The sequence below is a fragment of the Barbatula barbatula genome (assembly GCF_947034865.1).
Source record: "Barbatula barbatula genome assembly, chromosome: 20".
Classification (NCBI taxonomy): domain Eukaryota; kingdom Metazoa; phylum Chordata; class Actinopteri; order Cypriniformes; family Nemacheilidae; genus Barbatula; species Barbatula barbatula.
The window spans coordinates 14,299,076-14,326,393 of NC_136783.1; the positions used below are offsets into that span (position 1 = coordinate 14,299,076).

The 27,318-nt window shown below is 40.2% G+C and overlaps 2 protein-coding genes across 4 annotated transcripts; one reads left to right on the forward strand and one right to left on the reverse strand.

The window, feature by feature from the left end:
• The first annotated feature begins 1,240 nt into the window (after positions 1-1,240).
• LOC306909356 (ras-related protein Rab-7a) lies at positions 1,241-7,604 on the forward strand. Of its 2 annotated transcripts, XM_079482958.1 has the most exons (6): positions 1,241-1,342; positions 4,510-4,658; positions 5,387-5,513; positions 5,601-5,819; positions 5,898-6,023; positions 7,277-7,604. In XM_079482958.1, the coding sequence occupies exons 2-6, from the start codon at positions 4,606-4,608 to the stop codon at positions 7,364-7,366; spliced, it is 615 nt and encodes a 204-aa protein (XP_079339084.1). In that variant the 5' UTR covers positions 1,241-1,342; positions 4,510-4,605; the 3' UTR covers positions 7,367-7,604. The 2 variants fall into 2 exon arrangements, with proteins under 2 accessions (XP_079339084.1, XP_079339085.1); XM_079482959.1 differs by lacking the exons at positions 1,241-1,342; positions 5,898-6,023 and having other exon boundaries at positions 4,493-4,658; positions 5,601-5,850; positions 7,277-7,457.
• hcfc1a (host cell factor C1a) lies at positions 7,572-25,033 on the reverse strand. 2 transcript variants are annotated; one of them, XM_079482953.1, is made up of 28 exons: positions 24,884-25,033; positions 23,643-23,847; positions 21,914-22,062; positions 21,663-21,823; positions 21,367-21,575; positions 21,196-21,280; positions 20,991-21,097; positions 20,701-20,880; positions 20,219-20,548; positions 17,526-17,677; positions 17,233-17,427; positions 16,893-17,117; positions 16,708-16,812; positions 16,418-16,634; positions 16,042-16,178; positions 15,813-15,951; positions 14,071-14,267; positions 13,108-13,981; positions 12,847-12,974; positions 12,372-12,695; positions 11,982-12,210; positions 11,641-11,901; positions 11,451-11,554; positions 11,231-11,368; positions 10,970-11,155; positions 10,576-10,873; positions 10,432-10,495; positions 7,572-9,007 (listed from the first exon to the last, which is right to left on the reverse strand). In XM_079482953.1, exons 2-28 carry the CDS (start codon positions 23,836-23,838, stop codon positions 8,968-8,970), a joined length of 5,430 nt encoding a protein of 1,809 aa, XP_079339079.1. In that variant the 5' UTR covers positions 23,839-23,847; positions 24,884-25,033; the 3' UTR covers positions 7,572-8,967. The 2 variants fall into 2 exon arrangements, with proteins under 2 accessions (XP_079339079.1, XP_079339078.1); XM_079482952.1 differs by having other exon boundaries at positions 17,520-17,677.
• Positions 25,034-27,318: the final 2,285 nt, after the last annotated feature.

Consider the following 27,318-nt stretch of genomic DNA (forward strand, 5'->3'; position numbering starts at 1 on the left):
GTCCCCACCAGTAGCAAAACGTGACGCATGCGCATGCGCAACCCAACCCCACCAAAACCCACACTCTTAACCTTATTTTTCCTTACTTTGCTTTCCTGTAGAAGTGCGCTTACATCATTATATCATCATACTTACCACATGATATATTTACAATGCTACTCCAGCAGGACATTTATCACCAAAATAACACTCAATACAAATACAAATCCTTATTACACATATGCATTATGATTGGCGTGCCACGTGTATGTGCCCAGTCTGATCATAAAACCAACACAGACTAACGTACACAATACCAGTTTAAAAAGCAACACATCATGACAGCACTCTCAGCAAAGAAAACCTACACTAGCAGACAGTAAACAGAGATTCACCACCAAATAAACTATGATTATAATAAATCTTAATATTAAACTGGTAACGTTACAGTGAACTAAACATATGAAACTGTCCATAGTATATTTAGTTATCTGAAAAAAGATCACTGTCATGCAGAAAACAGCAAATATGAACAAAATGTACTGACCAGTCAAAATCACTCAGAATGAATTGAGGCCTAATAAATCTTAAATATTCAATTTAAAAGTTTTTCGATATAATTTCATACGACAGTTTAGGTCATCACAGAGGGCCTCGAGCGGCCTCAAGGTTTTCTACTGGTACCCGCAATGTAGGTGTGTAAGACTTGTCTGTCATTGTGGGGACATCTGAACCCACACTGTAAAAAGAAACCCACACCCACTTTGCTTAGATGTCTATCCAAGAATCTAAAGTAACAATGGATTTCAATTTTTACAATTGAAGCTTTTAGAATGTCATTGTCAATGAACAGACGCCTGAAGTAGAAGTGAAAATTTTTCCAAAAATAGAAATTCTGTCATCATTTACTCGCCCTCTTGCCATTTCAAACCTTCGTGACTTTCTTTCTTCTGCAGAACACAAAAGAAGATATTTTGAAGAAAGTTAGTAGCCGAACAACACGAAACCAATGCAAGTGAATGGGGCCCGGTTAACAACATTCTTCAAAGTATCTTCTTTTGTGTTCTGCTGAGTCGCTGTTTTCCGCACAACTGGGATATTTTGAAAATGCAGTTGCGGTAAAAATATTGGAGCAACAGGTTTTGGGCTACTTTCAAAATGTACTCTGGACGCCAAAGTGTTTATTTATATTCTAAGGATAAATGTTAATTGATGAGTTTCCTAATGTGTGTTAATACACATTTACTTAGAGTGAATACCTGGCAACTCAAGGACCGGACCCGTTCTCAGAAGTGTGGGGAACGACTGTCTAAAGGCTACAGTACATGGAGAGACGCGGGAAAGAGGACCAAATATAGCGGTGGTAGGAGACAATGCATCCGAATTATGTTTGTACCAATGTTTAGTACTAAGGTGCATATCACGTCGCACATGAGTGTACAACAGTTGATACTTTCGACGCCAAATATCACGTTTGAGTTGCGCTATACACGGTATTGAACAACTAAAACATTGAGGTGCTTGAACACATTGTTCATATTCAATACATTTAACCATTCTTATTTCTGTTTAGCAATTTTTTGCATGTCTTACGAAGAGTTTCTCATCCATTTCCGTGCATGGCCTCTAGCACGAGCACTCATGGGATCTTTTTAAAGGGATACTCCACCCAAAAATGAATATTCTTTTATGAATTACTCACCCTCTAGTTCAGGGGTCTCCAACCTTTTTGTAAGCGAGGGCTACCAAATATCTAAAATCCTCTAGAGAGCTACTTGTTAATAACATACGTTCAAACTTTTAACATGTGATGCTTTATTTTTACATTCACTGAAACAAATTCAGTTTTCTTTCAGATATGTTTGCACTTGAAAATATTAAAGCTTATAAAACTTGCTAATAATAAACTTTCATGACGATGTAGCACTTGGCTGATCGGTATAGTCACATATTTGTCAACTGTCTTGAGCATCATTGGTGAGCCCTGTGTTTAGCGGGCTTTACAGCGTTTGTGTGGGATACCAGGTGCCCACGTTGGAGACCCCTGCTCTAGTTGTTCCAAACCTGTATACATTTCTTTGTTCAGTTGAACACAGAGATGTTTGGAAGAATGTTAGCATCTGAACATTTTGGAGCATCGTTGACTAACATAGAAAGAAATGAAATGGTATAGTCAAATGTGACCCAGAAATCCCTCAAAATATCTTGGGTGTTTAACAGAACAAAACATATACAATACCCAGGAAACCATTCAGATATAGCAATATGCATAGCAATAGAAAACGTCTTTTGGCAGTTGTTAACTATTTTTAACAAATATTATGAGGGGTCATTGGGCTGAAATTATTTCTTGGACCTGTCGGAAGAAAGTCATGCAGATTTGAAATGACTAAAGGGTGAGTAAATGATGAAATCATTTTTGTTTTTGGGTGACCTATCTCTTTAACTTCTGGTCTGTGTTGGTATTCATTTTGTATATTTTGTATATGAACATCAATTCATGTTATAATTTATTGTATATTGATTGTATTAAATTAAAACTAGTCAACCGTTATTGATTCTTTGCGGAGGTCTAATGGAAGTTAAGTTTGGGGCACATAACCTTTGTTATTGTTGTTGCTGCTGAAACCGTCTATACATTATATTATATTTTGAGAAATAATTATGCCTTTAGAAAAGTATCCAGTTCCCCCACATGAACTGTTGAACTGCATGGTCAGTATGATGTGGGGGAAAGAACTGAATGGTCAGAAGGTTGGGGCAGTTGTGGGTTTTTGGGGGGCAGTGCTCCAGTTCCAAGGAAATAAACTTCCATGAAGCAGGTTCTTATCTCTCCCTCACACAGCCAGCTGAGCGATTCACTGTCATCCGAGTACCGCCTCTCTCTCTCGCTCTCTCTCCTCATGCTGCTGTCATCTGCTTCAGCTGCTTATTCACTATTTCCAAATTAATTTCAACCACGCTTCAGAAATATGTACTAAGGATGCACAGTGTTAAGACTAAATTTAGATTTATTCTTAAAATAATTACATATCTCATTCTTAAGACTTAAAAATCATTTCTTGTCAAATGTCTTATCCCAAAGATAAGAAGCCGGAGTGAAAGCTCACAGAATGCTTCTTGTCTGTGGTTCGCAGACTGTAATAGCATATCTGGCCTTAATAATTCCTAGCCTGTCCATCTTCTGCAATATTATTTACAGTTGGGCTATCAAACTCAACTCGATGAGAGCTATTGTTATGCAATGAAACACACCTGAAAACATGTCAAAACCGCTCCCTATGTAGTGCAATACGTTGGTTGGCGGCAATTTTGTGAGCAACTTTATCTTCATACCCAAAATGCACTTTGAATATGAGTGTATAACCAGTGTACACTTGCTACAATATTTCCCAGCTTAAGAAAACAGAAAACCTCATAAATTTGTGATTCTTTTTTTTCATTTATTTTTTACTTTGTAAAATAAACAGATAATATAACAGATAATAAAAATGTATATAATAAACATAAGAGTAAATAAACATGGAGCAGTTGTTTTTATTCTCTTTACCATCAACCAATACAAAAAGCGTAACAAATATGACAAACAGTGAGAAATTGACCTAGTTGTTTAATAATACGACCCATAAATCCCCACAGAAGTTAATTTAAAAAATGCTCACGACAGTGCTGCTTTTTACATGTCAGCTTCCGAAACCGTTCGCTTATTGTCATTAATGTCTTCATCATTGGCTCAAATGTTATTGGCTATCTAGGGAATAGTGAGTTTCAGTTTGAGACACTGAATAATTAGGCAGATGTGTTCATTTAGGGTTGAGACTATACTGTAGCGCATACAAAACAAACAGCAAAAAAGGTCTGCAAAAATCTGTGTTTTAAAATATTTAAAGAGGATGTGCATCTGACCTCAAAGCCACAGCTCCCAAAATTAATAATGTGACCCAAAGGTACGTGCTAAGTTTGTCTGTGTTTTTTAGAGGTAAACAAGTTAAAACCGCGTTTCGGTTGAAGACAACTTGTTGCCATATTCACTGTTACAACGAACAGTTTTGGCCTCCACACCCTTAACTGACACAAAACAAGACACCTCCCATGTGAGGACTTCTCTCGTTTAGTGGGGTCTGCCAATTTTGTCTTGTTTTTATACGTTGAAAGCAACAGGAATTAAACAAACTTATCTCCCTAAATCTGAATTTATCTGAACTGTACTATGCTTTATTTAATTTGCTGAAATATTGTGTAAATTTGGATTAGGTCGAGGTAAATGTCGCACTCTCCCTTATTTTCAGTCTGTGCTGTTTGGTATCTGGTGAATGACATTGGGGAATTCCACTACTAAGTTTTTCAAAGATTTCACTATTGGGCCCATTAAAAACAAAGAGCAATGCCATTTGATGATTTCCAAATGTAATTTATTGTCCAACAAAACACAGACATAGCCGCACCTATTTAGTTTAGCAAGGCGTTTGTTTACCTTTCGCTTACTGTGGTTAACCATTACCTATTTTGCCATGTTTTCATATGGATCAGTGATATGAACAGGTCATGTCCGAAATGCAGTGATGGGATATTAGGATGACCACATAAACAGCCCTTAATGAGGACGGCTTTTGGATATTTTTTATCATGACTGAATGGAGCACACCACATTTGAAAGTGGTTCTCATTGGAAATTCTGGGTGAGTCTGTCTTAAGGGTGCACACTGTATGAATATGGCCACACTATCTGAGACAAATGTAGTCTTTAATTGTTTTTTGTCTTTTTATAAGTTCATTTTATAATTAGCATTGCGATCAATTTTTCATGATCAATTATTCCAGTGTCTGAAATACTGAGATGCAGTCTTGCAGTGTGACATAATCCTCCTGTCTTTTCCTTGTGTCCGTTTTCAAAGCCTTTACTGTCCAACATTGATGACAACTGAGATCCAGTGTGACATGAATTTCAGCTGTACAATCATCTACAAACATCATAAAAGACATAAAATCATACAGTGCGCACCCAGTATTAGACTGTATTTGCTTAAAATTGTTTTTGTATTTTGATTTAAAGTCTATTGAGCATATATGTGTGTTCACAAGTAGGCCTAAGTGCATTTTACATAAAAAGTAAATGAGTAAAAAGCATTGAAACTATAAACATTTTCAAGCTTGTTTACTCAATCTTAAATATGGAATGTTTTTTTATCAGTATTGGGTCAACACTTAATCACAAAACTAACACATTTTGTTTTAATAAAGTTCACATTTATATTTGTCGACAAAACTATTTTAAAGGCAAAGCATTTAGATCAAAACAATTTAAGCTATTGTGAAACAAATTCGTTATGTCTACACTTTCTCTGATATTTGTTTACTGGTTATTATTTTGATCAAAACTTTTTTCTTTTCTTCTGTGTGTTAACAGAGTTGGAAAATCTTCGTTCATGACCCGATTTGTTGATCATCGTTTTACTAATTTGTACCGAGCCACAATCGGGGTCGATTTCCTTACCAAGGAACTCGCTGTTGATAAAACATCAGTGATACTTCAGGTGAGATTTATGTTCTTTCATTTATGTAAAATAGGAGATTTTCAAACATTGTAATGCAACAGTCTGCTGTTCTTGACTTGCACCAAGATCTGGGACACAGCAGGCACAGAGAGGTTTCATTCACTGGGCACTTCACTGTATCGTGGGGTTCACTGCTGCCTCCTGGTGTTTGATGTCACCTCGCTGGCTTCCTTCTCTGCACTCGAGGGTTGGAAGAAAGAGTTCCTGGTGCAAGCTGGACCATCCGACCCCACAGGATTTCCTTTTATAGTAATTGGCAATAAAATGGACTTGGAGAATCGTGAGGTTAGCCAAAATCCCAAATGCAAGCTGAAAAGTAAGACTCGATGCATCTATTAATTGATAGGTGAATTTGATTGACAGGTATCCACCAAAAAAGCAAAGCAGTGGTGTAGTGCTATGGGAGCTGAATATTATGAGTGTAGTGCCAAAGAAGACATAGATGTGGACAAAACCTTTCATAGTGCAGCTCGAGCTGCCCTGCTTTATGTGAGTTGGGAAGTCCTTCATAAATCCACATAGACTTGACTCATAGCTGCAGTGAATACATCCAGACTAAATTCAGACAAATATTTAATGTGGAGGCACATAAAAGCCATTTCTGATTGAACATTTAAAGTAATTGTTCACCCAAAATTAAAATGACCAAATCCAAGCCCAAATGCTTTTCCCCCTTGGAACACAGATTTCCTTGAGGAGTTAATTGACTGATGCAGTATTGATGTATTTTGTAGGCCAAAATCAAAAAGAACTGTACTTTTAAAGTACAATAGCCAAAACTGGGGTGGTCCCCTAATGGTTGCTTTTTGTACTAACTATTAAACTACATAGTTGTACCCCTAAGGACCTATTGTGAGCCTAAAGGTACAGTTCAATGTCACTTTCATCCAAAGCAATTTACAAGAAATAGGAAACAACAAATCTTTATAATTACGAGAAGTTCTACATAAAAAAAGTTACCTGGTTTCACAATCCTTGCCCAATATTTGTTAGAGAAAAAAAATTTGTACCCAAAAATATTTGTCACCTCAGTGACGGTAAATAGCATAGTACTTTATAGACAGTGACTTATGCAAATAAAGTTTTTTGTCAAGGGAACCAAACCTCCAGGTTGATGGCAGCACCTACAAATGGTGACATTTAACTTTTTAACCTAAAAACATTTTGTACATGCTTGCTTGTGCACGGTTTTATGCTATTGGAAGGCACATCATAGCTTTAAAGTACATTCTAAAAATTTAAGGAATTCATCCAAAAATAAAAATGCTTGTAATCAAACAGCTCTTGAATGCCATTGACAACCATAGTAGGAAAAATTACAATGGTAATCAAAAGTGCCCCAGTACGGTTTGCTGTCCTACATTATTCGGGACAAATTATTTTGTGTTCAGCAAAACAGAGAAATTTATTAATATTCATCATCTAATATGGTAGTCAAGAACTGTTTGGTTATAAGCATTCTTCCAAAGATATTTACAAAGATTTTAAACAACTTGAAAGTGATTAAAAGACTTAAAGAATTTTAATTTTTGTGTGAACTGTTCCTATAAACCATTACCCACCGAGACATAGAAGCTATTGACTGTTTTTCCATCTTAACAGCTAGTCACCAAAACTTGAAATGTTTTGTAGTAAATCAATTTTAATTTTGGGTGCAACTATTTTCTTTAATCCAGAGTTTCACCAAACAAGGAGCAGTATTAAATTACCGTTTAATTCTTTGTGCCGCATTCCCTCCACAGCTCAGACGTCATTCGGCTGAAAATGGGAAAGACGTCCAGATTACACAGAAACAACATGACAAGACCACAAATGAAAAATGCCAGTGTTGAAGCACGGTTGGTCTGACAAACTTCTGCACTACTGTGAACTCCTTTACACACATGGAAAATAAAAGCTCACAAACTACTACATAGGAATGATAACTCATCTTAGTATTCATTTCTTTCAAAATATATTCATATTAATGCAAAAGAGCAGACTGTCGACTCTCAGTGCTGAATGAAATATAGCTACTAAAATTCAATTGAACCAGATAGAATCAGGAACAGACACGCTGTACATATATTTCTGTATCTTTTATAAGTCAAGACAAAAAGGCAATCAGGAGATGACAACATGTAAAAACGTTTTGTTACAGGTAAATATATAAAAAGGCCAAGATGTCATCTTTTACCTCTTGCAGTATGAACTATATTACAATCGAATCCATACTTGGCTTTACCAAGAATGAAAACCTCCATCCTCATCCACATGGAGACCATACGGGTATACAATAAACATTTAGCTCGCATACCCTTCAAATAGTCAAAGAAAAAAAAGGCAGAAATTTATTTTATCTTCACATGGACAACTTCCTTCACAATCTAGGGCAGAGAAAATTCTACATAGTTATTTTGTGTGAAAAAGTCGGGAAGGAAATTCAGAGGAAGGGTTCATGAATCATGGCAATTTGGTGAACAAAAAGTTAAGCAATGCTTTATGATTTTTACATCTCTAGGTTTGGCATACACAAAGTAAAAACCAGCGTGGAAATATGCGGCAAACAAAGTAAAAAGCCCTTCAGATGGTCAAATTTGATAACGTTCTTTCAACAAATGAACACTTGGCTTTAGCCTACAAGAGTCAAACAAAAGCATCACCCCTTCAAAAGCCCTACTTCCCTCAAATCCACGAACCAATGGGGGATGAACAAGATTTAAAAAAAAAAAGAATAAGTAGTGAGTTAAAAAAAGCACACAGACATACACACACACAGGAGAAAACTTTAAAAATACAAAAATAAACTACAGAAAAGATCTTCTCCATCATCTCCTCACTAATTTTTTGGGAAGTTTTCGATTTTTTTTCAATTTTTTTCTGTTTATATGGCAAATCTCAGTTCTAGCAAAGTCTCTGTCTAGCCAGTAATGAACGTCCTTTGCCATGTCTTTATCTGCAGTTGTGCAGTGATGACATCACCAGCACACTGGAGTCCAAAATGAATCTTTGCGCAGCTCTTATTTCACTGAACCATATACTTCCGTTTAGTGGAAATCCTCTTGTCTGAGAACAAGTGCTTGGTTTGTTTTCCCCCTACATGACTATGACATCATGACGTTACCGAAAAGTTCACTGTTGAAGTCCATCACAGAAACAAGAGCAACTTCATCTGAGCCCAGCGGATGCATACCAAACACCTTACAAAACAACAAACAGAAAGAAATGGGGGAGCAGAAAGGAAGACTACAATAGAAAAAGCGATTGTTTTTTTCCACACTCCATATAATGCGGCTTCAGTGGAAAATACTCAGAAATGTAAACACTTTTCTCCAATCATTTCAAATAGAGAAAAAGGAACATTTTGCCTAGTTTCTTTCAGACTGTGTGCTGGATGTTTACACTTGTGATGGTGTGCTGGGAAGGATGAGCATTTCTTGTTTTGGAGGCTGAATCACTGGTCCATTCTTGCTTTTTTCTGACCAATCCCTTTCCTGTAGTAAAATGTACATTTTATATACTTTTAACACTTTACAGCTGATGCTTCAACAGACAATTTTAACTACTTGATTTATATCATATGGTCTTGAAAACATTTTCTATAAAATGTTGTATATATAGGTTGTTTGCAAATGACGTCCTGGCTCTGTGCGAAGTGCCGATTGTAGGGCAGCAAGTTATTTTCTCTATTTGAATATATTATAACAAAATATCGGGAGATATGAAATAAACTAAACTTAAACTACATTATTTCAGTGTTTTCGTAAGGCTGCCCCACAATGCGAATCGCAACCAAGCGCTTAATCCACCCCTCCCTTTCGAAACACTACGACGGCAGACCATGGCGAATTACAATCAAGGGAACCCGCGGTTATATGTAGATCGAAATAGCTAATTCTTAGGTAATAAAAACATGACGCTTCATTGTGTAAGCTCTTTATACACCTCTGAAGGCAAAGCTATATATTGCATTTCTATCAATAGATCATCCCAAAAATTACACATCTGACCTTTGAACTAAATTAAAATCTAAAGATTATACTTTCACAGGATATTCTTTACATTATGTTTGTTGCCCTGCTGCAAAAGATAACAGAAGCCTTCCCAAAACACAATAGATGCAGATGGGAATCAATAGAACACCCATTATGCCAAAAACATTTTTTAAATTGTGTAATAGAAAAATTTGTGGTTCATAATTTGTCAGTTAAAATTTTAATGGAAACCACTAAAATTGATGCAATCCTATTTCTTAGCAGGGTGTGTTTATGTATATAGGGTGTGTTTATGAAATAGTATATCACATGTAAAATACTTCATAGGGTTTTCATATGGAATTAATGTAACGAAACAACGACCATGCAAAAGCAAATTTCTATTCAACTTTGATTTTATAAACACTAGCTACTGTTCAAAGAACAAGCACTTATTCCAGGAATAAGAATAGCTCACGTTAAGCATGTTCTTCATTTAAGTTCATTACAAAGAAACCACATAACGTGGCTCAAGGCAGCGACATACTGAGAACATGTAACATTTCTGTAATCATTTTTATGTCTGATATCAGTGATAAACAAATGCATTTATTTTGGCTTTGGTACGTTAAGATGTTTATTTATATTGTATTTCTATGAGGAAGAAACGCTTAACGCAATATTTTTCACTTTCACCATTTTATAAGGACTCGTTCTTTTAATGGAAGCTAGTATTTATTACAAGTAAGGTTTTACAGCAATTTGGGCCTGGTCGTTAAACATAGGTACTTGAGTTTGTGATCGTGAATTCCTCTGGAGGAAAATCACTTGCTGCCCTCCAGGCGCGTCATATAAACCATGTGATTGCAAACAACCTATTGCATGTTACGAAAATAACATTAATCACATTTCTGGAGAAAAGTCTAGATAACATCATCACTCACGCATCTGGTGAAGAAACTGGTCTTTTTGGTGCAGGCTTTGCAGAGACGCCATCTTTGCTCGACTCTACAAAGCAAAAAAAAAACTATCATTGCCTGAACCCATAAGTTTTATCAACCACATAAATTGTTTAAATAGCAAACTACCTTGAAGCCATCGCACTTGGGTAGCTGGGCCGTAACCTTTCTCGTTGCGTGCTGCGATGCGGAAGATGATGGCAGGTTTTGTGGTGTAGTCTATGTGTGCGTTAGACAGGCTGGAGGACTGGACCAGGCAGGAGGGGTTAGGCCCACAGTAAACACGCATGAAAGCGAGCTGGGCTGGGGTAGAGGCTTTGGCCTCGGTGGTCTGGCTACTCTGGATGGCCAAATACACAGAGTACTCTGTGATCTTTCCGGACGTCACGGATGGAGGCTCCCATGTAAGGTGTGCACCATCTGGACTCTAAAGAGAAAATACACCCATTAAGTTAAACCAGAAAGCCAACTTGAGTCCTCAATCTTTTATAACAAAACACCAAGTGCTATTTGATCTACGTACCTTGCTTATCTTAATAGCACACGGTGCCCCTGGGAATCCTGGTAAGCAGGTCTTGAAAGCAGATATTTCAGAAAAAGTGCCACGACCACACGTGTTTACACCCGCCACACGGAACTTGTAGGCAGTCCCAGGCTGAAGCTCCACCCTCTTCATCTGAGTGTAGTCTGGGATTGTGCCAGAATCGTCCTAGAACACACATACTTAGTTTTTCCAAACAAAAAAACTATTTTATATTACAAACTAGAATGTTTAGTGCCTTACCTCAACATAAGCGGAGTCGTCTGCGGGCATGTAAAAATGTGTTACAGCCATGTTGGTCACTTTGACGATGCCAACGTCATACCACTGGTTTTCTTTCTTTACTGGTGGTTTGACGGTAACATTGGGAGGATTTTGTTTCTGTGGAACATAAGAGGATTAAATACAACTTTCATTCTAGAGTGTTTCACAGATGATTATCTTCCGATAAAGCACAACTTACCCCAGCCTCAATTCCATTGGCCACTTCAGTCAGAGCTGCAGCTGCTTGCATCTTGGCTGGACTGGCGACTACAGCAGGTGCTAAAGTGCTAGATGGAGCCAATGCTACAAACAAAAAGTTGGTTTCACATTAATATGACTAATATTAAAACTAGATACATATTGAACCTTAAAACAAAGCTCACACATACTTTCCGTGGTGGTGCGTGGCAATAGTCCGGCCTCTGCACTTGCAGCTGCTATCTCGCCGTGTCCATTGCTCTCTGAAGATGGATCATTTAGGCTGTCGGCCGGGGCCAAGCCCTCTGTGGGCAGAGCTGCCTGGGCAGCGGCCAGTTGCTGGGCTGCCTGGAGCTGTTGCTGCTGTTGAACCAGGGCGGCCAGTTCCTGCTGAGTCAGAATGATGGGTATGGTGTGGGTCTGCTGGTCATCTCTTCCGCCTTCACCAGAACCTGAGAGAAGATGAGAATACCAATCACTTGCTGCATATGGAATAATTAGAGACACAATCATGTAACAAAGTAGCACTTACTCATAACAGCCTGCTGTGCTGCTTGTAACACAGCCTGGATGGCGAGGGCCTGGGCCTCCTCAGTAGCTGCAGCCTGGGCCGCTGCCTCTGCAGCCGCCGTGACAGCCAGCTCCTCCGGGGTCAAACCTGTCACCATTAGCGTTGTGGACTGCCCGTCCGACATTAGCTCCGGGGGCAGGTCCAGAGCCTCAGCATCCTGGGACGTTGATGCCGCCTCTACACCCTCCATCTAGAAAATAAATTCAGTCAAAGTCAGTTCAAATCTGAATTATACTTCTTAAAATGTTCCTTCATAGCAGCGAAAAACAATTGCAAAATTTTGGCAGCAACACTTAGAATGAGTTATTGTTAAACCAATCCAATAAAACCGCTGTGCATGATTCAACGTACCTCTCCTGCTGGTAGCTGTTCTGCAGCCATTTCTCCCTCTGCCATACTAGTGGACTCATGTTCCATGGGCACCGTGCCCATCTCTGCTTGACTTTCCGCCTGCATGGCCTCTGCTTCTCCCTGGAAGTCACTTGGCAAAGCCTCAGCGTCTCCCTGGAAGTCGCTTGGCATGGCCACCGCCACTGCCTCCGCTTGGAACTCAGCCTGCGTGGTGACCGCCTCTGCTTCCGCCTGGCCCTCTGTTTGCAAGGACTCTGCCTCTGAGCTTTCCATAACAACAGCCTCGGCACTTGCCTCCGAGGACTCTGTGATTGAAGAGATAGACTGCAGAGAAAAAAAGGTGACCCTCACAAACCTTAATACTCAAGTAAAACGAGCCAAAAGCTTTCACATTGGCTTTAAAATGAAGTAAACAGAGATATTGTTTCAGGATAACATAACAGCTTCGAAAACAAGCAAAGTTGTGGGAACTTACTGGAACAGCTGGTCCTGGTAGAGGTGTTGATTGTGTGACTATGGTGATGGCTCGGCTCTGAGGTGCAGTAGATGATGGCTGGACTTCTGTGCTGCTGACGGACTCTGATGCTTCACTACTCTGTTGGGCTAAACAGGGGAAAAACCTTCATGAGCCACAACACCAAGTATTGAAGACATACACCAACATGTATGGCCAAGTCTATGAAGATTTAAACCAACAGCTGTTTTTGTATGAATGATAAAAGCGGAAATAAAGCACCTGCTCCCTCATCGGTCTCCATACTGCAGGTGGCGGTAGTGGCCGTGTTGGTGGTACCAGTCTCGTGCGTCTCGCAGGGTGGGTTGGAGCAGACCTTCTGGACTGTTCCTGTTTGGTTTCCACCCATGCTAGATGATGCTGTGGTTGCAGTGTTGGTGGTGCCAGTCTCGTGCGTCTCACAGGGTGGGTTGGAGCAGACCTTCTGGACCGTTCCTGTTTGGTTTCCACCCATGCTAGATGATGCTGTGGTTGCAGTGTTGGTGGTGCCCGTCTCGTGTGTCTCACAGGGTGGATTTGAGCAGACCTTCTGGACCGTTCCTGTTTGGTTTCCACCCATGCTAGATGATGCTGTGGTTGCAGTGTTGGTGGTGCCCGTCTCATGTGTCTCACAGGGTGGGTTGGAGCAGATCTTCTGGACCGTTCCTATTTGGTTTCCACCCATGCTAGATGATGCTGTGGTTGCAGTGTTGGTGGTGCCCGTCTCGTGAGTCTCACAGGGTGGGTTGGAGCAGACCCTCTGAACAGTGGCTGTCTGGGCATTGCCCATATTGGCAGATGCTGTGGTGGCTGTGTTTGTTGTACCCGTTTCGTGTGTTTCGCATGGTGGGTTCGAGCACACCTTCTGGACCGTGCCACTTGGCACAGTGCCCATATTTGCTGTTGCGGTGGTGGCTGTGTTGGTGGTGCCCGTCTCGTGGGTCTCGCACGGGGGGTTGGAGCACACTAGCGTAACAGTGCTGGCAGCGTCACCTGCTCCAGACTCACTAGAAGTGGGCTGCTCAGAGGTAGGAGAAGCCAGGATGGAAACCGGCAGGTCTTGGCCAGGCTGAGCCTCCACACTACTGGGTGTAGTTATGAGGGTGACCTGGGTGGGCTTTAAAAAACCAAGGAGATTTGACCCAATATACCTACAGTGATATTGAAATGAATTTCTGAAAACTAAACATGTGTTGTGGTTCTAACCTGCACTGTAGATGAGACAGTAGTCAGGCTGCTCTGAGCCGCAGACACAGCGGTAGCATTGATGACCTGGCTGGACAGGGTGGCAATGGTGCCGAGAGTGGTAATAGGGGTTGCCAGGGTGGCATTGGCACTGGCTATGCTTCCTCCTGCTAAGCTGGAAGAAACTGTACCTGTGACGGTGCCAAGAGTTGTTGCACCTTAAAAAAGGACAGAAGCAGGTTACATACTTCAATCATTCATAATAGACATTGCCAAACTACATTTGGCACAGAGATGCATTTAAATATTTAAACATGAAAAAATTTATGTTTAGATATTAGTGAAGCGCTGAATTGTTTTAAATCGAATGAATTACATGATGTTGCGATTAATTCATCTAATTTATCGCAATTTAATCACACATTTGAATTATTATAATTAAAGTCTCAAAAATTCTTATGAAATATCTTAATTTTCACAAAAAAAAACTAATTGAGTGGTAAATAAATGTAAATAAGCTGAATTTTGGGGGCAAACTATCACCAATTTTTATAAGTATTGTCATTATTTAACTTTTTTATTTTAATACTGTTAAAATGATTTGAATTAAAAACTGCCAGTAGGTGACGGTAAATGTCATTAATGCAGTACTTCAGACATAAATCAAAATTTGACTAACCCTCAAGGCATCTTAAATGAAAATGTTTTTTTTAAAGAATAATGCAGTCGGAGTTATAACAACACGTATCCTTTTACTTCCAACCAGTAGAATGCAAGTGAATGGGGGGGCAATTTTTCAAGCTCCAAAAACTGCATCCATTAAGAAATGTCTTCTGAAGCGAATCCATGCATTTGTTTCAGAGAAATATCCATATTGACAAGTGCTATTAACGATAATGTCTAACATCCGGACTCCCTCAGCTACAGGAAAATGAGAGGCTGCTTTTCCGCTAAATTATGGTGACGAAAGCTCACACGTACAGGAGGCGGTGTCCTATTGGCTGGAAACGAACAATGCTGTGTTTGTCACAGGAACTTAATTTAAGACTTATCATGTAAGGAGTCTGCGTCATGTGCCGGAAAAACAATCCTCTCGTTTGCTTGCAGCGGATGTTAAACATTATCGTTAATAGCGTTGTCAATATGGAAATTTCTCTTAAACGCATCGCTTCGCTTTAGAAGACCTTTGTTAAGACCACAGAATCGTGTCGAGCCGTTCTTTGATCACTGGATGCAGTTTTTGGAGCTTCAAATAATTGTCCCCCATTCACTCCCATTGTACCACTTGGAAGTAATAGTATATGTGGCATTATACCTATGACTGCATTATTCAAGTAGAAAGTTACATTTACTTAGGATGCCTTGAGGGAAAGTAAAACACAGGAACATTTTAATTTACCTGAAGTATCACTTTAATTCATTAGATCCACTAAATTCGAGACCACTCTGTGTTCCTCGTCACTTCTGCCGAGGCTTTCTAGGTAATATTTTTTTGAAAATTTATATTTTATCAAATATATCTTAAAATTCATTTCTTATTTAATTAACTATTGTTAAAATTAACAACAACTGTCTTTCTGACAGTATTCTGTATGTCATATCCCGCAGTAAGTTGTTGCCGGCATCATATTTGTCACCGGTCAACTGTATGAAGATGACCTACTTATGTCTGGAGCTTTAAAAATTGTTAATCGTGTTAATGTTGAATAACACCCTAATTATAATTAACGCATTAAATGCACAGCCCTAATAGATATGCTTACCAGTCGTTCCCTTGACAACCAGTGTGGTTACAGTTGGCTTGACCCCACTAACTGATACCGGAGACACAAGACGCATTCCTCCCATTGGCATGGTGCGAAGAATGGTTCCGGGTTGACCTGGAGCACCCTTTAAAACAACCTATGAGAACGGGCGAATAAAACAACCCAAGTGAGATAATGACTTTTTATTGCTCCACAAATCAAGATATATTGTGGCTTGCCGCAATACCTGTGTTAGTCCTTGCTGGCCTCCTGCTGTGCCAATCTTTGGCACTGCTGTAATGATTTTGCCTTGAGTTCCAGATGTCATCATTTTAGTAGTGAAGATGGTTATAGGGCTCTTCACCCCTGTACTACTAGTCACACCTTCAACACAAAACAGATTCACTCAAAGAGATCAGAACGAGACAAAATGATACGTTTACCTGTATCCATTTTTAAGACGCTTTTATCCAAAGCGACTTAAATTGCATTATACATTTGTTTCAGACTGTGCAATCCTGTGGGATTGAACCCATGACCTTGGCGTTTCTAGCGCCATGCTCCAACCACTGAGCCAAAGGAAAGCTATTTTACTGTCATTGTTTACAAAACGGACACCTCACCTGCAGCTCCCTGTTGTAAAGCAGACATGGGGATTGTTTTAAAGATAGTGGTGGTGCCCGGTTTGCCGGTGGTACTGGGAGACATGCCACTGATGCCCAGGATGGTGGGCTTGTTTCCTGTGCCCCCTGATTGAGGGGTGGTAATTATGGTGGTTGGTTTTCCATCAGCAGATGTTACCAGCTTCAAAATGGTGCCAGGAGGAAGGGGACCCTTTCCCTAGAAACAGGTGGACATTATTTGTAAAGGCTCCTATATTGTAATTTTATTTAGCAGTAGTGTAGTAATTTACCTGTAAAATCTGAGCTAGTGAATTGGTGGAGGCCTGTCCAGTCATGGCGCCCGTCTGAACTGGTTTGGTCTGAACTACTGACACCACTTTGCCCAAATTAGAGAACTAAACAAAAATAAAATATGTTTGTTTGAAAGCCTTTCAGGTTGGTACATTTTAATGGCAATATGAAAAATATACAGTACCAGGGTGCCACTGCTTCCCATGGAAAGTGGGCTCTTGACAAGAGTTATGGTCTTGGTGACTCCGCCCACCACAGTGGTCACAACTTGTGCCTGCTGAGCTACGGTAACAGTGCCTGACTTGTGCACCGTGATGATGGGGCGAGCAGCTGTAGTGGGACTCGACACTGTTGGACTCCCCACCTGAGCAGCGGCTGTCTTCAGCATGCGTGTGGCAGGATTGCTTACCTACAACAAAAATAAAGATTTTCATGTACTGTACAAAAGATATACAAAACATCATTTTAAAAATCATAGCACAAAATTTGAAGAGCTACGTATAGTGTATACATAATGATATTACCATGACAGGAGATCCCACTTTAACCGTGGCGGGAAGAGTGGTGGATCCAGGTGTCATAGCCAATGTTTTGACTATTGTTGCCCCAGCCGGTACATTAAGAACAGTGGTTCCGGCAGAGGGGGGCATTTTCTGTGTAGCTGCGGCAGCTGCTGCCAAAGCTGCCATTCCACTCATCTGAGGGCTGCTGCCTATGGGCTGAAGAATGCAATGTACAAGATGTTATAAAACAATTCAAATCAATGAAGACATAATGCAATACAGTGTTCATCTCCTGGTTTGTACTTTACCATTACCGTTCCTTGAGTTGTTTGTGTTGGCATGACCATACGAACACCCGCAGGAAGGGATGTCACAGTGACTGGGGATTTTCCAGCTTGGGTGGCTTGTCTCACGGTGACGATTGATGTGCCGGTGCCTGACTGAGGGGCTGCCACTTTTAGAATAGCTTTAAAAAAATTGCATGTTGTATTTATGCATTTGGCAGATGCTTTTTAATTAAAAGAAAATTACATTATACAACTTGCAATAAAATATATCTGACTATCTGTATAGTAAATTTTAAGAGGTTATAACTCAAGACTGTAGTTTCTGTATATCTCATGTTAATCTTGAGTACTAACAGAATAGTATAGCACCCTTCAAATATCCGCAGCGTCTTTAGTTTGATCACATTTATTAAAGAAAGATCCAGCAGTACGATTATTTAAGAAAACATGCAACGCGCATGGGGCAGAACATAACATTGTAAAGAAGTCAGAATGCATGACACACCGTTGCATCACCCCTTTAAATTCAGTGTATTATAAAGAAAAAAATAAGAAATGACATATGATGGTCTCAGCAAACGAGCACCGCCTTGTAATGCCTTCGCATTAGGGCATTAAATCGCTTTCCCGTTCATTCTCTTTCACAACTCCTACCTGGTGGAACATCTCTCACAACCTTCAAAAAACTACTTAAAACACACCACTTCTGTAAATACTTGACAGACAAATGAAACAAAAATGTACACTACCCCACTTCTCTCAACAGGTAGTGGTCTAGCTGTTGTTGAAACTAGTAACTTTGTATTAGCACCTAATGTACTATTACTCTTTCATGACATATCGCGTATTGCTCCCGGAACTCTTTGTAAATCGCTTTGGATTAAATCGTCTGCTAAATGACTAAATGTAAATCTACTTACAGGAAATGTGCAATGGTGATTCATGCATTCTGACTTCTTTACAAATGTTAATCATTTCTCATGCTTGTATTCCACACAGTTGGACGTTTGACATAGTATTTCTGTGCTTGATACACTCCCCCCAGGTTTGTGTACATTTCTGAAAGATTTTTTAAAAATGAAATTCCCTTACATAATAACTTTTCTTAGTCCCTTATTGGACAATTCTCCAGGAAAAGCATGCCCACACCTCAACCACGAGAGCGGGAGAAAGAGCATGCCCACGCATCAACCACCGAGAGCGAGAGAAAGAGCAAGCCCAAGCATCAACCACGAGAGCGGGAGAAAGAGCATGCCCAAGCATCAACCACCGAGAGCGGGAGAAAGAGCATGCCCAAGCATCAACCACCGAGAGCGGGAGAAAGAGCATGCCCAAGCATCAACCACGAGAGCGGGAGAAAGAGCATGCCCATGCATCAACCACCGAGAGCGGGAGAAAGTGCATGCCCACGCATCAACCACCGAGAGCGGGAGAAAGAGCATGCCCAAGCATCAACCACCGAGAGCGGGAGAAAGAGCATGCCCAAGCATCAACCACCGAGAGCGGGAGAAAGAGCATGCCCACGCATCAACCACCGAGAGCGGGAGAAAGAGCAAGCCCAAGCATCAACCACCGAGAGCGGGAGAAAGAGCATGCCCAAGCATCAACCACCGAGAGCGGGAGAAAGAGCATGCCCAAGCATCAACCACGAGAGCGGGAGAAAGAGCATGCCCAAGCATCAACCACAGAGAGCGGGAGAAAGAGCATGCCCACGCATCAACCACCGAGAGCGGGAGAAAGAGCATGCCCACGCATCAACCACCGAGAGCGGGAGAAAGAGCATGCCCAAGCATCAACCACCGAGAGCGGGAGAAAGAGCATGCCCAAGCATCAACCACCGAGAGCGGGAGAAAGAGCATGCCCACGCATCAACCACCGAGAGCGGGAGAAAGAGCATGCCCAAGCATCAACCACCGAGAGCGGGAGAAAGAGCATGCCCAAGCATCAACCACCGAGAGCGGGAGAAAGAGCATGCCCAAGCATCAACCACCGAGAGCGGGAGAAAGAGCATGCCCAAGCATCAACCACCGAGAGTGGGAGAAAGAGCATGCCCAAGCATCAACCACCGAGAGCGGGAGAAAGAGCATGCCCAAGCACCATGCCCACGCGTCAACCATGGAGAGAAAGAACACGCCCATTAATGTGCTCCTTCATCGCAAAGTTCAGCTGTGTTTGTTTGTTCACTGCATTTCGGTGAGGAAGGTTAGATAAATGGTGGATATAACGCTGGATTTGTACAAGGCTTGAAACTGATAGATGGAGCGGTCCCAGTGCTCAAAGAAGCCAGACATGATCTGCACGCGATAAGTGAACGTGCAAAAGGCACACAATAGGAACTAATACTGAATCGACAGTTATGCAGGGAAAATGCGATGATGTATGCATGTGTGATGTATTGCTAGTGCTTTAGTTCAGCCCCCCATGCACGTCTTCGGGGGGCCGTCTGTTTTTGGAAATAATTGTACAGTTGTATCTGTCTTATAAACGTGATCAAACTAAAGACTCTTCAAAGTTATTAAGATTAATATGAGATTGGCAGAAACTGTGTGCGTTACATCCGCTTTAACGTATTTGAGGTAAACCTATAACTACACAATTTCAGTTATAAGTGTTCCCTGTAAATTAAACGCATGGCGACTGTACTACAAGACACATTTTACTGTTGTCCTCTCCCACTTTGTTTAAATTTTGTGACTTTTTACAATAAAACAAATCTGTACCTGGGCCACGAGCTGTGGAGGCCGCCAGAGGACTTCCTGGTGTGACTGAGGCTGTGGGGGATGCAGCCTGCGGGATGAAAGTGATGCCACTCTGCGGCAGACTCTGTGCAGATGGAGCAGCTGCTGCGGGCGCTGGACTCTTTGGCGAGTTTCCAGGGAGAGAGGGAGCTGCGGTGAGGGCTGGTGAGGTGGCAGCAGTGGCGGTTGGGATATCATATTTCTGAAGCTGAAGCAGGTACATATCTGCTGTAGACACAGCTCCCCAGCTAACCTCTAAAGAATTTGTGTTGGCTCGGACAAGCTGTACTCTTGAAGGAGCATTAGGTCGTTCTGCAAGAAAAAACACCCACACAATGTCAAAAACAATGCAAATGTGACTTCAACTGATATACTGAATTTCCACCTAAATAAGCAAAGATTGTTACTGATTCTCTTTGAGAAAATGTAAGCAAGAACATATATTACATAATCGCCACTCTCACCTGTCTCCAGGTACCACAGGTCTTTGCAGCACACCTGATTATTCCAGGCTTTACGATACCCATCTCGTCCACTCCACACGTAAAGCCTGTTGTTAATAGCCACTGTACAATGTCCCGCTCGTGCCCGGGGTATGTTGTCCTCCAAAGTGTCCATCAAAACAGTCTCCCAGGACAACGAGTCTAGAAGAAATTAAAGTCTGATCAATAATCAGCATCTACTACTTTGAATCACTTTTTAAGCACTTTTGCCATTACATCTTCTACACTTTGCCTTCAGAGCAAGTACATACCCATGTTCAGACAGGCCAATGTGTTTGTGCACTTCCATTCCTTCTCATGTGTGGCCACTTTAACATCATCCATCACCAGGGGAACCCAGCCTCCAAATACATACATTCTACAGATCAAAGCAGAATGGGACAAAAGGTCATTATTTCCATAAAACATGTATAATCAATGAATGTGGTGATACAATTTCAATTCATGTTAACGTACTTGTTTGTGATAATGGTGGCCGAGTGAAGACTCCGGGGGAGTGGTGCAGCGCCGCCTATCCCGGGTTTGTTCCAGGTCATTGTATCTGCAAAGCAATGAGTGGTGTAATTATTGATTGATTCAATTGATGACCAACGTGTGCCAGACCGGCTTACGAAACCATGTTCATACCAATGTCTAATGTCCAAAGATCTCCCAAACGACAGCCACTCATTCCTCCGTATATGATGAGACGGGACTTCTTAGTAGTTTTTTCAGTATAAATAACAGCAGTGTGACTCTCTCGTGGAGGAGGCAGAACTCCATACGTGACTGGTATATCCCAACCCGTGATGTTGGAGCCCGGACGAAGCTCAAGAGTATAAAGGTCATTCAAATATCTGAAAATCACATGTGAAATTGTATGAATGAAAGGGTTTAAATATAAAGTGCTTTTAGATGTACAGAAAACTGTCCGGAGAGTGTACCTGGGAATGTTATTCTTGGGGTCTTCGCTGTCATTGGCAAGCCCCCCAAAGAGATAGCACTTGCTGCCCACTAGAGAAAAACTGTGGCCCAGACGTGGACATGGCGGCGCCCCATTTTTTGGGGCCTTTGGTTTCAATTTCTTCCATTCCCATCTGCTTGCCTGACAACAACAACAAAAAAAGATAAAGTTACTGACAGATTCAACAACAATGAAACTAAAACCAGATATACAATAAAAAAGAACCGTTACCTGTAACTCATAAAGGTCATTGCTGTATTTTCCATACTCCACCATTCCACCAAACACCAACAGCCGTGTGCCATCACATACAAAACCGTACGCCGCACAGCCTGGAGGAATGTCTCCACGAACAGCCGGTATAAACCACTGGTTCGTTGCTGAGAAAGATACATACATATTTTATTGTTTGGTCATTATTACAGTGATTAGAAGTACTCTTTCTTGGAAAATGCAACCTATGTCAATACAAAACACTATACATTTATATAATTTCATAACTCTATTTCAGTGGTTTGCAGTACTAAAGTGTGGTGAACCAGAAGTTGGTTTGTGGACTGATTACACAACAAAACTAGTAATGTGAGCTAAGAAACTCAACAGAGTACATTTTGATTTAATGGATACTGCATTGCAAGGCACCCTGTAAAATACATCGATCAAAGAACGGCTCTACACGGCTATGTGGTCTTAGCAAAGGCCTTCTGAAGCGCATCGATGTGTTTAAGAGAAATATCGATATTGACAATGCTATGAGTAATAATGTCTAACTTCTGCTGCAGGCGTACAAATGGCTTGTTTTTCCGCTAAATGATAGTGACAAAAGCTCCCGCCCAGAGGCGGCGGTGTTTCTATTGGCTGAAAATGAAAAATCTTGTGTCCGTCACAAGAACAACACCTGTATCGTTTGCCGGGAAAACAGGCATCTCGTTCGCCTACAGCGGATGTTAGACATTATCTTTAATAGCGTTGTCAATATGGAAATTTCTCTTAAACGCATCGCTTCGCTTAAGAAGACCTTTGTTAAGACCACAGAGCCGTGTCGAGCCGTTCTTTGACCGCTAGATACGATTTTTGGAGCTTCAAAAAAATATAATTCAAAACAATTCACCCGTTCTCTCCCATTGTACTGCTTTGGAAGTAAAAGTATACGTTATATTTTAACGCCAACTGTATTATTCTTAAAGCAAAAAAACACATTCACTTAGGATGCCTTGAGGGAAAGTAAAACATGGGGGACATTTTTATTCAAGCCTGAAGTATCACTTTAAATACTTTTATTGTCTTTATTTTTGACTAAATTTGAAGTTAAGTTTTAACATTATATTATGAATTATTTTGTTGTAGCATTTTCTTCTGATACATTACAGAGACTGATGGTCTGAAAAGTGTGTACTACAAATGTATATTAAATGTTGTCTGTGATATACCTTTTATTCATTAAGTGATTAAATGTTTTCGCTGGTACTTTTGTGAATTCTGTGCTTGCAAGCTCAAAACGTTTTATAGCAAATATTAATAAACCATTCATTACACAAACAATTTTGACACGGAAAACAAAAGGCGCACTGGTGCACGTGCACCATCGGGGGCGTGCGCGTGACGCGGCAGCTTCCTTTTTTTCTGGCGCCTTTTTTCGTCTCATACAACAGTCCACAGAGCAGCAAGCCATAACACGGCGCTTAAATATTACCGATTTTAAAAACACACACATACAAGACGAATCATTTGCATACAATAGCTAAGTCTGTGATATATAAAATCACTATATTTATTTTTTATGTAAGCAGACACTGTTACTACTGCGACAAACGTTTCATGCTCCGGTTAAACGAAATGTGACAAGGTAAAACACCATATAAAGCACCACACTGCCATTATATTGAACAAACATATTGCAAAATCGTGTAGTTAATTCCATATAAACGTTTCTGGTGCCCCTTTTGCACATAAGACTTACCAGTATTATACACATGCAACTCGTCGACGATTCCTTCATTTCCTCCGCCGAAAACAACCATCAGCTCCTTGATGGCCACAGCTCTGTGTCCGTGTCTTGGGCGGGGGACCGGCCCGGACCACCCCAGAACCCGCTTCCATCGGGGCTGCAGCGGAGCTCCGGTGGTTCCAGACACAGTGGAACCTGGGGATGTCATGTCCTTTTACTGAGGGGAAAAAGGGAATGGGCTTCAGAAACGTTCTCACACACAAATATATACAGTAACACCTGTTATTTAAATAACTGCACTATTAAAACCCCAAACAATATGGACAGTCCGGGAACCGCCATTTTAGCGCCCGCTGGGGGGCTAAAAGCCGGTTAGGCTGGGCGTACTATACGCATACAATAAAACGCAGCAACTTGTTCATCCATATATATGTATTTTGAAGACGTCTTGCGCCACGAACTAGTTCATAAGGTTTTACATTATCGGGTTAAAATGTCCCTAATGTAGAAAAGTATGAAGCCATGGAAGTCGCCATCTTGAAACAAGCCTCCGCCAGTCTGAAAAAATGGCGGAACTACAAATAACAACAATTACTACTTAACGTATCTGTACAACACAAGTAAACTACCACGCTCTGCATGCACAAATACTCGAAGTTACAATTAATAACGTACTCAACGAATTGCTGGAAGTGCAAACATGGATAGATATTCGTTAACTAACACTCGAAAACTAGTACCCATTTGCTGCAGACGGCTATTTTCATGCCTCTCTGGGAGTCGCCATCTTGTTAGTCACCCAAAACAGCAGTAATACTTCATATAAATCGTGCAAATTAATTCCAGTGCAAAGCGAACCTAAACAATCACAAACTCGCTGCAGTTTCCAATAGGAATGTACATTTTGGCGATACTTTTAAGCATGCATTACACCCATGCAGCGGAATGCCGCTAGCAACAGCGCAACTAAAATAGCCGACTAGCCTGGTTTAACTCAATGATCCACTAATAAAAACGTGATCACAATTGCATTCCGATACCTACTATTTGTGGATACGTTCGCGCTCTCTCGTCACGCTTCAGATAGAAACAACAGATTAAGTTATTTTATTTAATTCATGCCGCCCCGGTGTAAGCAGCCATCTTGTCGTCAAATCGCTCCGCTAGCAGCTCAAACAAAAAATGGCGTCGAAGTTTATGTTCACCATCCAAAATACGAATTTTAGCGTAATAGTTTTCATCGCCATACGTACGAAAATTGTGTTGCGATATCCAGGGAGATGTTTGATGGTCTTGTTTTGAGAGGATAGCCCGGGTTCGTCCGATTTGTTAAGAAGTATCCACTCTCATGCCTGCCTGGAAGCCGCCATGTTCTCGACAATGCACAGCCGCCCCAACAACCCGTAACAAATATGGCTGCATTACCACGTCCCCCTCAAGAGCTCCTAGCAAAATACAGACTCAAATCCGAATTCAGCTCTATTATAATTTATTATTTTCGGAATGATTTTATAATGACATCATGTAAATGCTCGCATCTTAAATGCGTGTAAACTATCAAGATAATTTTAACGGATTTATATGATTAATATGTATGGGTTATTGTCCCACACTAAGATGGCGACCTGACGTTAAGTTATAGTTGGAGATAGTTGACACATTTCGTGCCGTACATTCATACACATAATTGTAGAATAAATTATTTGTCATTAAAGGGAAGTTTGTAAATTGACCGCAGATGTAAACACAGAGCTTGTATTTTTCTGAAGAAACGCCTCCTTACTGGAGTTTGTGATGCCGCCCGTGGAAAGAACCGAGTAGGCTACTTAGTAGTCTACTTAGCAGTCCACTTGGTGGAGACCGACAAATCTAGACGCCATCTATAGTAATAAAAATCAAATATTTATGATTATACAATAATTAAAAATAGAATGCAGACACTTTAAGCGCACACATTGTGTTTTGCTGATTTATTAATTGCATTGAAATTTACTCTTTATTCTGGTTCTTTTGTTTATTCTTATGTTTGTCATTTCAGAAATTTGAGTTTGTTTACTAGTGAACTGAATATGTTCGATTAAATTTATATTTTAAATTGAAATACCGTAGTAATTATTATTCTTAATTTACAATAACACGAGCGCTAAACGGGACGGGAGTCTTTTGCTCTCTGTAACATCTCATAGCTGCCTAGAATAATCAAATGTAGTCCCTATAACTGTCATGTGAAAGATTCCATCGGTGTTTTTGTTTGTTTACTGCAGATCAAATTGAAATCCAAAGGATTATACAGACTTTCAGTTTCACAAATGATCTATCAGCATGTGTCTCTATATTTATACACTCATTCTCATTGGCATTTAATTAAAATTCTATGGTGTCCACTGGAGTGAACAAAACAGTACTATTTAAAATATATAGTACTTTTTCAAAACTACTATTTAAAATATATAGTAGGCCTACTTTTTCAAAACAGAACTATTTAAAATATATAGTTCTTTTATAGTAGATTTTAAAGCATACATTATTTTTAGATTACTAATTTATGAACTATTTATTGATTTGCATTGTTATATTTCAGCATTAGCAATTGTGTAAAAAAAAAAGCAATTGTGTAGTCCAACTTATAGGTCCAGTTTGTAATTTTTTGAATGATTTATTGATAGAAATGAAATATAATATACATAGCTATACCTTCAGATGTGTATAAAGAGCTTACACAATGAATCGTCGTGTTTTTATTACCTTATAATTACCTTTTTCTATCTACATACACCGCGGGACCCCTTACACGTAGATCGCCATGTTCTGTCAGCCGTCGTAGTGTTTTGAAATGGAGGGGGAGGGGTGGAGTGAGCGGTTGGTTGCATTTCGCAACCTTGCCGCTAGATTTCAATGACTGGACCTTCAAGTGCAATTCAGTTCGATTTCTCAATCCAGATATGTGTGAAAATGGGTCAAAGCTAGGAGCCTTAATGGCTTTGCTGTAATTTTCCACTTTATGTTGGATATTTCTGAATCTAGATAGAATAGCTCTTTGTAGAATTTGAAAAGGAACATCAAAGGTTATTGTTGAAACATTTGCAATAAATAAACTGCGAGCTTCATTTGAAACTTCCTTAGATCTTATCCCTCTTCAGCTCACTGTATTAATGTAATGGCGTAAACATACAATGCCACTGAAAATATGGATCTTGCAAGTGTCTTTTGCCATGGAACTTGGGTATTTTTAGATATAGGCTATAAACATTTCTTCTTGTGTGCTGAACGAGTGAAATGAGGGTGTTGAGGCACCATGAACATTGGTATGTGGTCATGTGGTGAAAGCGGTAGAAAATTTGATGAAAATGGTTATTCTGACATCAGTTAAAAATAACTAACCATTTCCAAAACTAACCATATACTGGTTAACCAAACCATATAATCATATTTATAAGCCCGGTAATAATCTGTTTATCATTATTGAATAACACCATACTTAACCAAACACTTGGGGCAGTTTCCCGGACAGGGATTATTTTAAAACAGGACTAGGCCTTAGTTAAATTAGGATATTAAAGTCATTTTTAAGAAGATAATTTACAAACAAACATTACTGGTGTACACCATAAGACAAAACAATCACACTGATATATTTTAAGATGTCATTGCAAGTTGATTTCGATCAAAAAAACTTCTAACATTTAAA

Excerpts from the sequence above, each read along its gene's own strand:
- LOC306909356 (XM_079482958.1), top strand. The coding sequence starts at position 4,606 with ATGACTGAATGGAGCACACCACATTTGAAAGTGGTTCTCATTGGAAAT. Across the intron at positions 4,659-5,386 it reads GTTCTCATTGGAAATTCTGG|AGTTGGAAAATCTTCGTTCA; the intron begins GTGAGTCTGTCT and ends GTGTGTTAACAG. Across the intron at positions 5,820-5,897 it reads TGGACTTGGAGAATCGTGAG|GTATCCACCAAAAAAGCAAA; the intron begins GTTAGCCAAAAT and ends TTTGATTGACAG.
- hcfc1a (XM_079482952.1), bottom strand. The coding sequence starts at position 23,838 with ATGACATCCCCAGGTTCCACTGTGTCTGGAACCACCGGAGCTCCGCTG. Across the intron at positions 12,975-13,107 it reads GGAGACCGATGAGGGAGCAG|CCCAACAGAGTAGTGAAGCA; the intron begins GTGCTTTATTTC and ends TCCCCTGTTTAG. Across the intron at positions 9,008-10,431 it reads CCAGTTTCTTCACCAGATGC|GAAAGGGATTGGTCAGAAAA; the intron begins GTGAGTGATGAT and ends ATTTTACTACAG.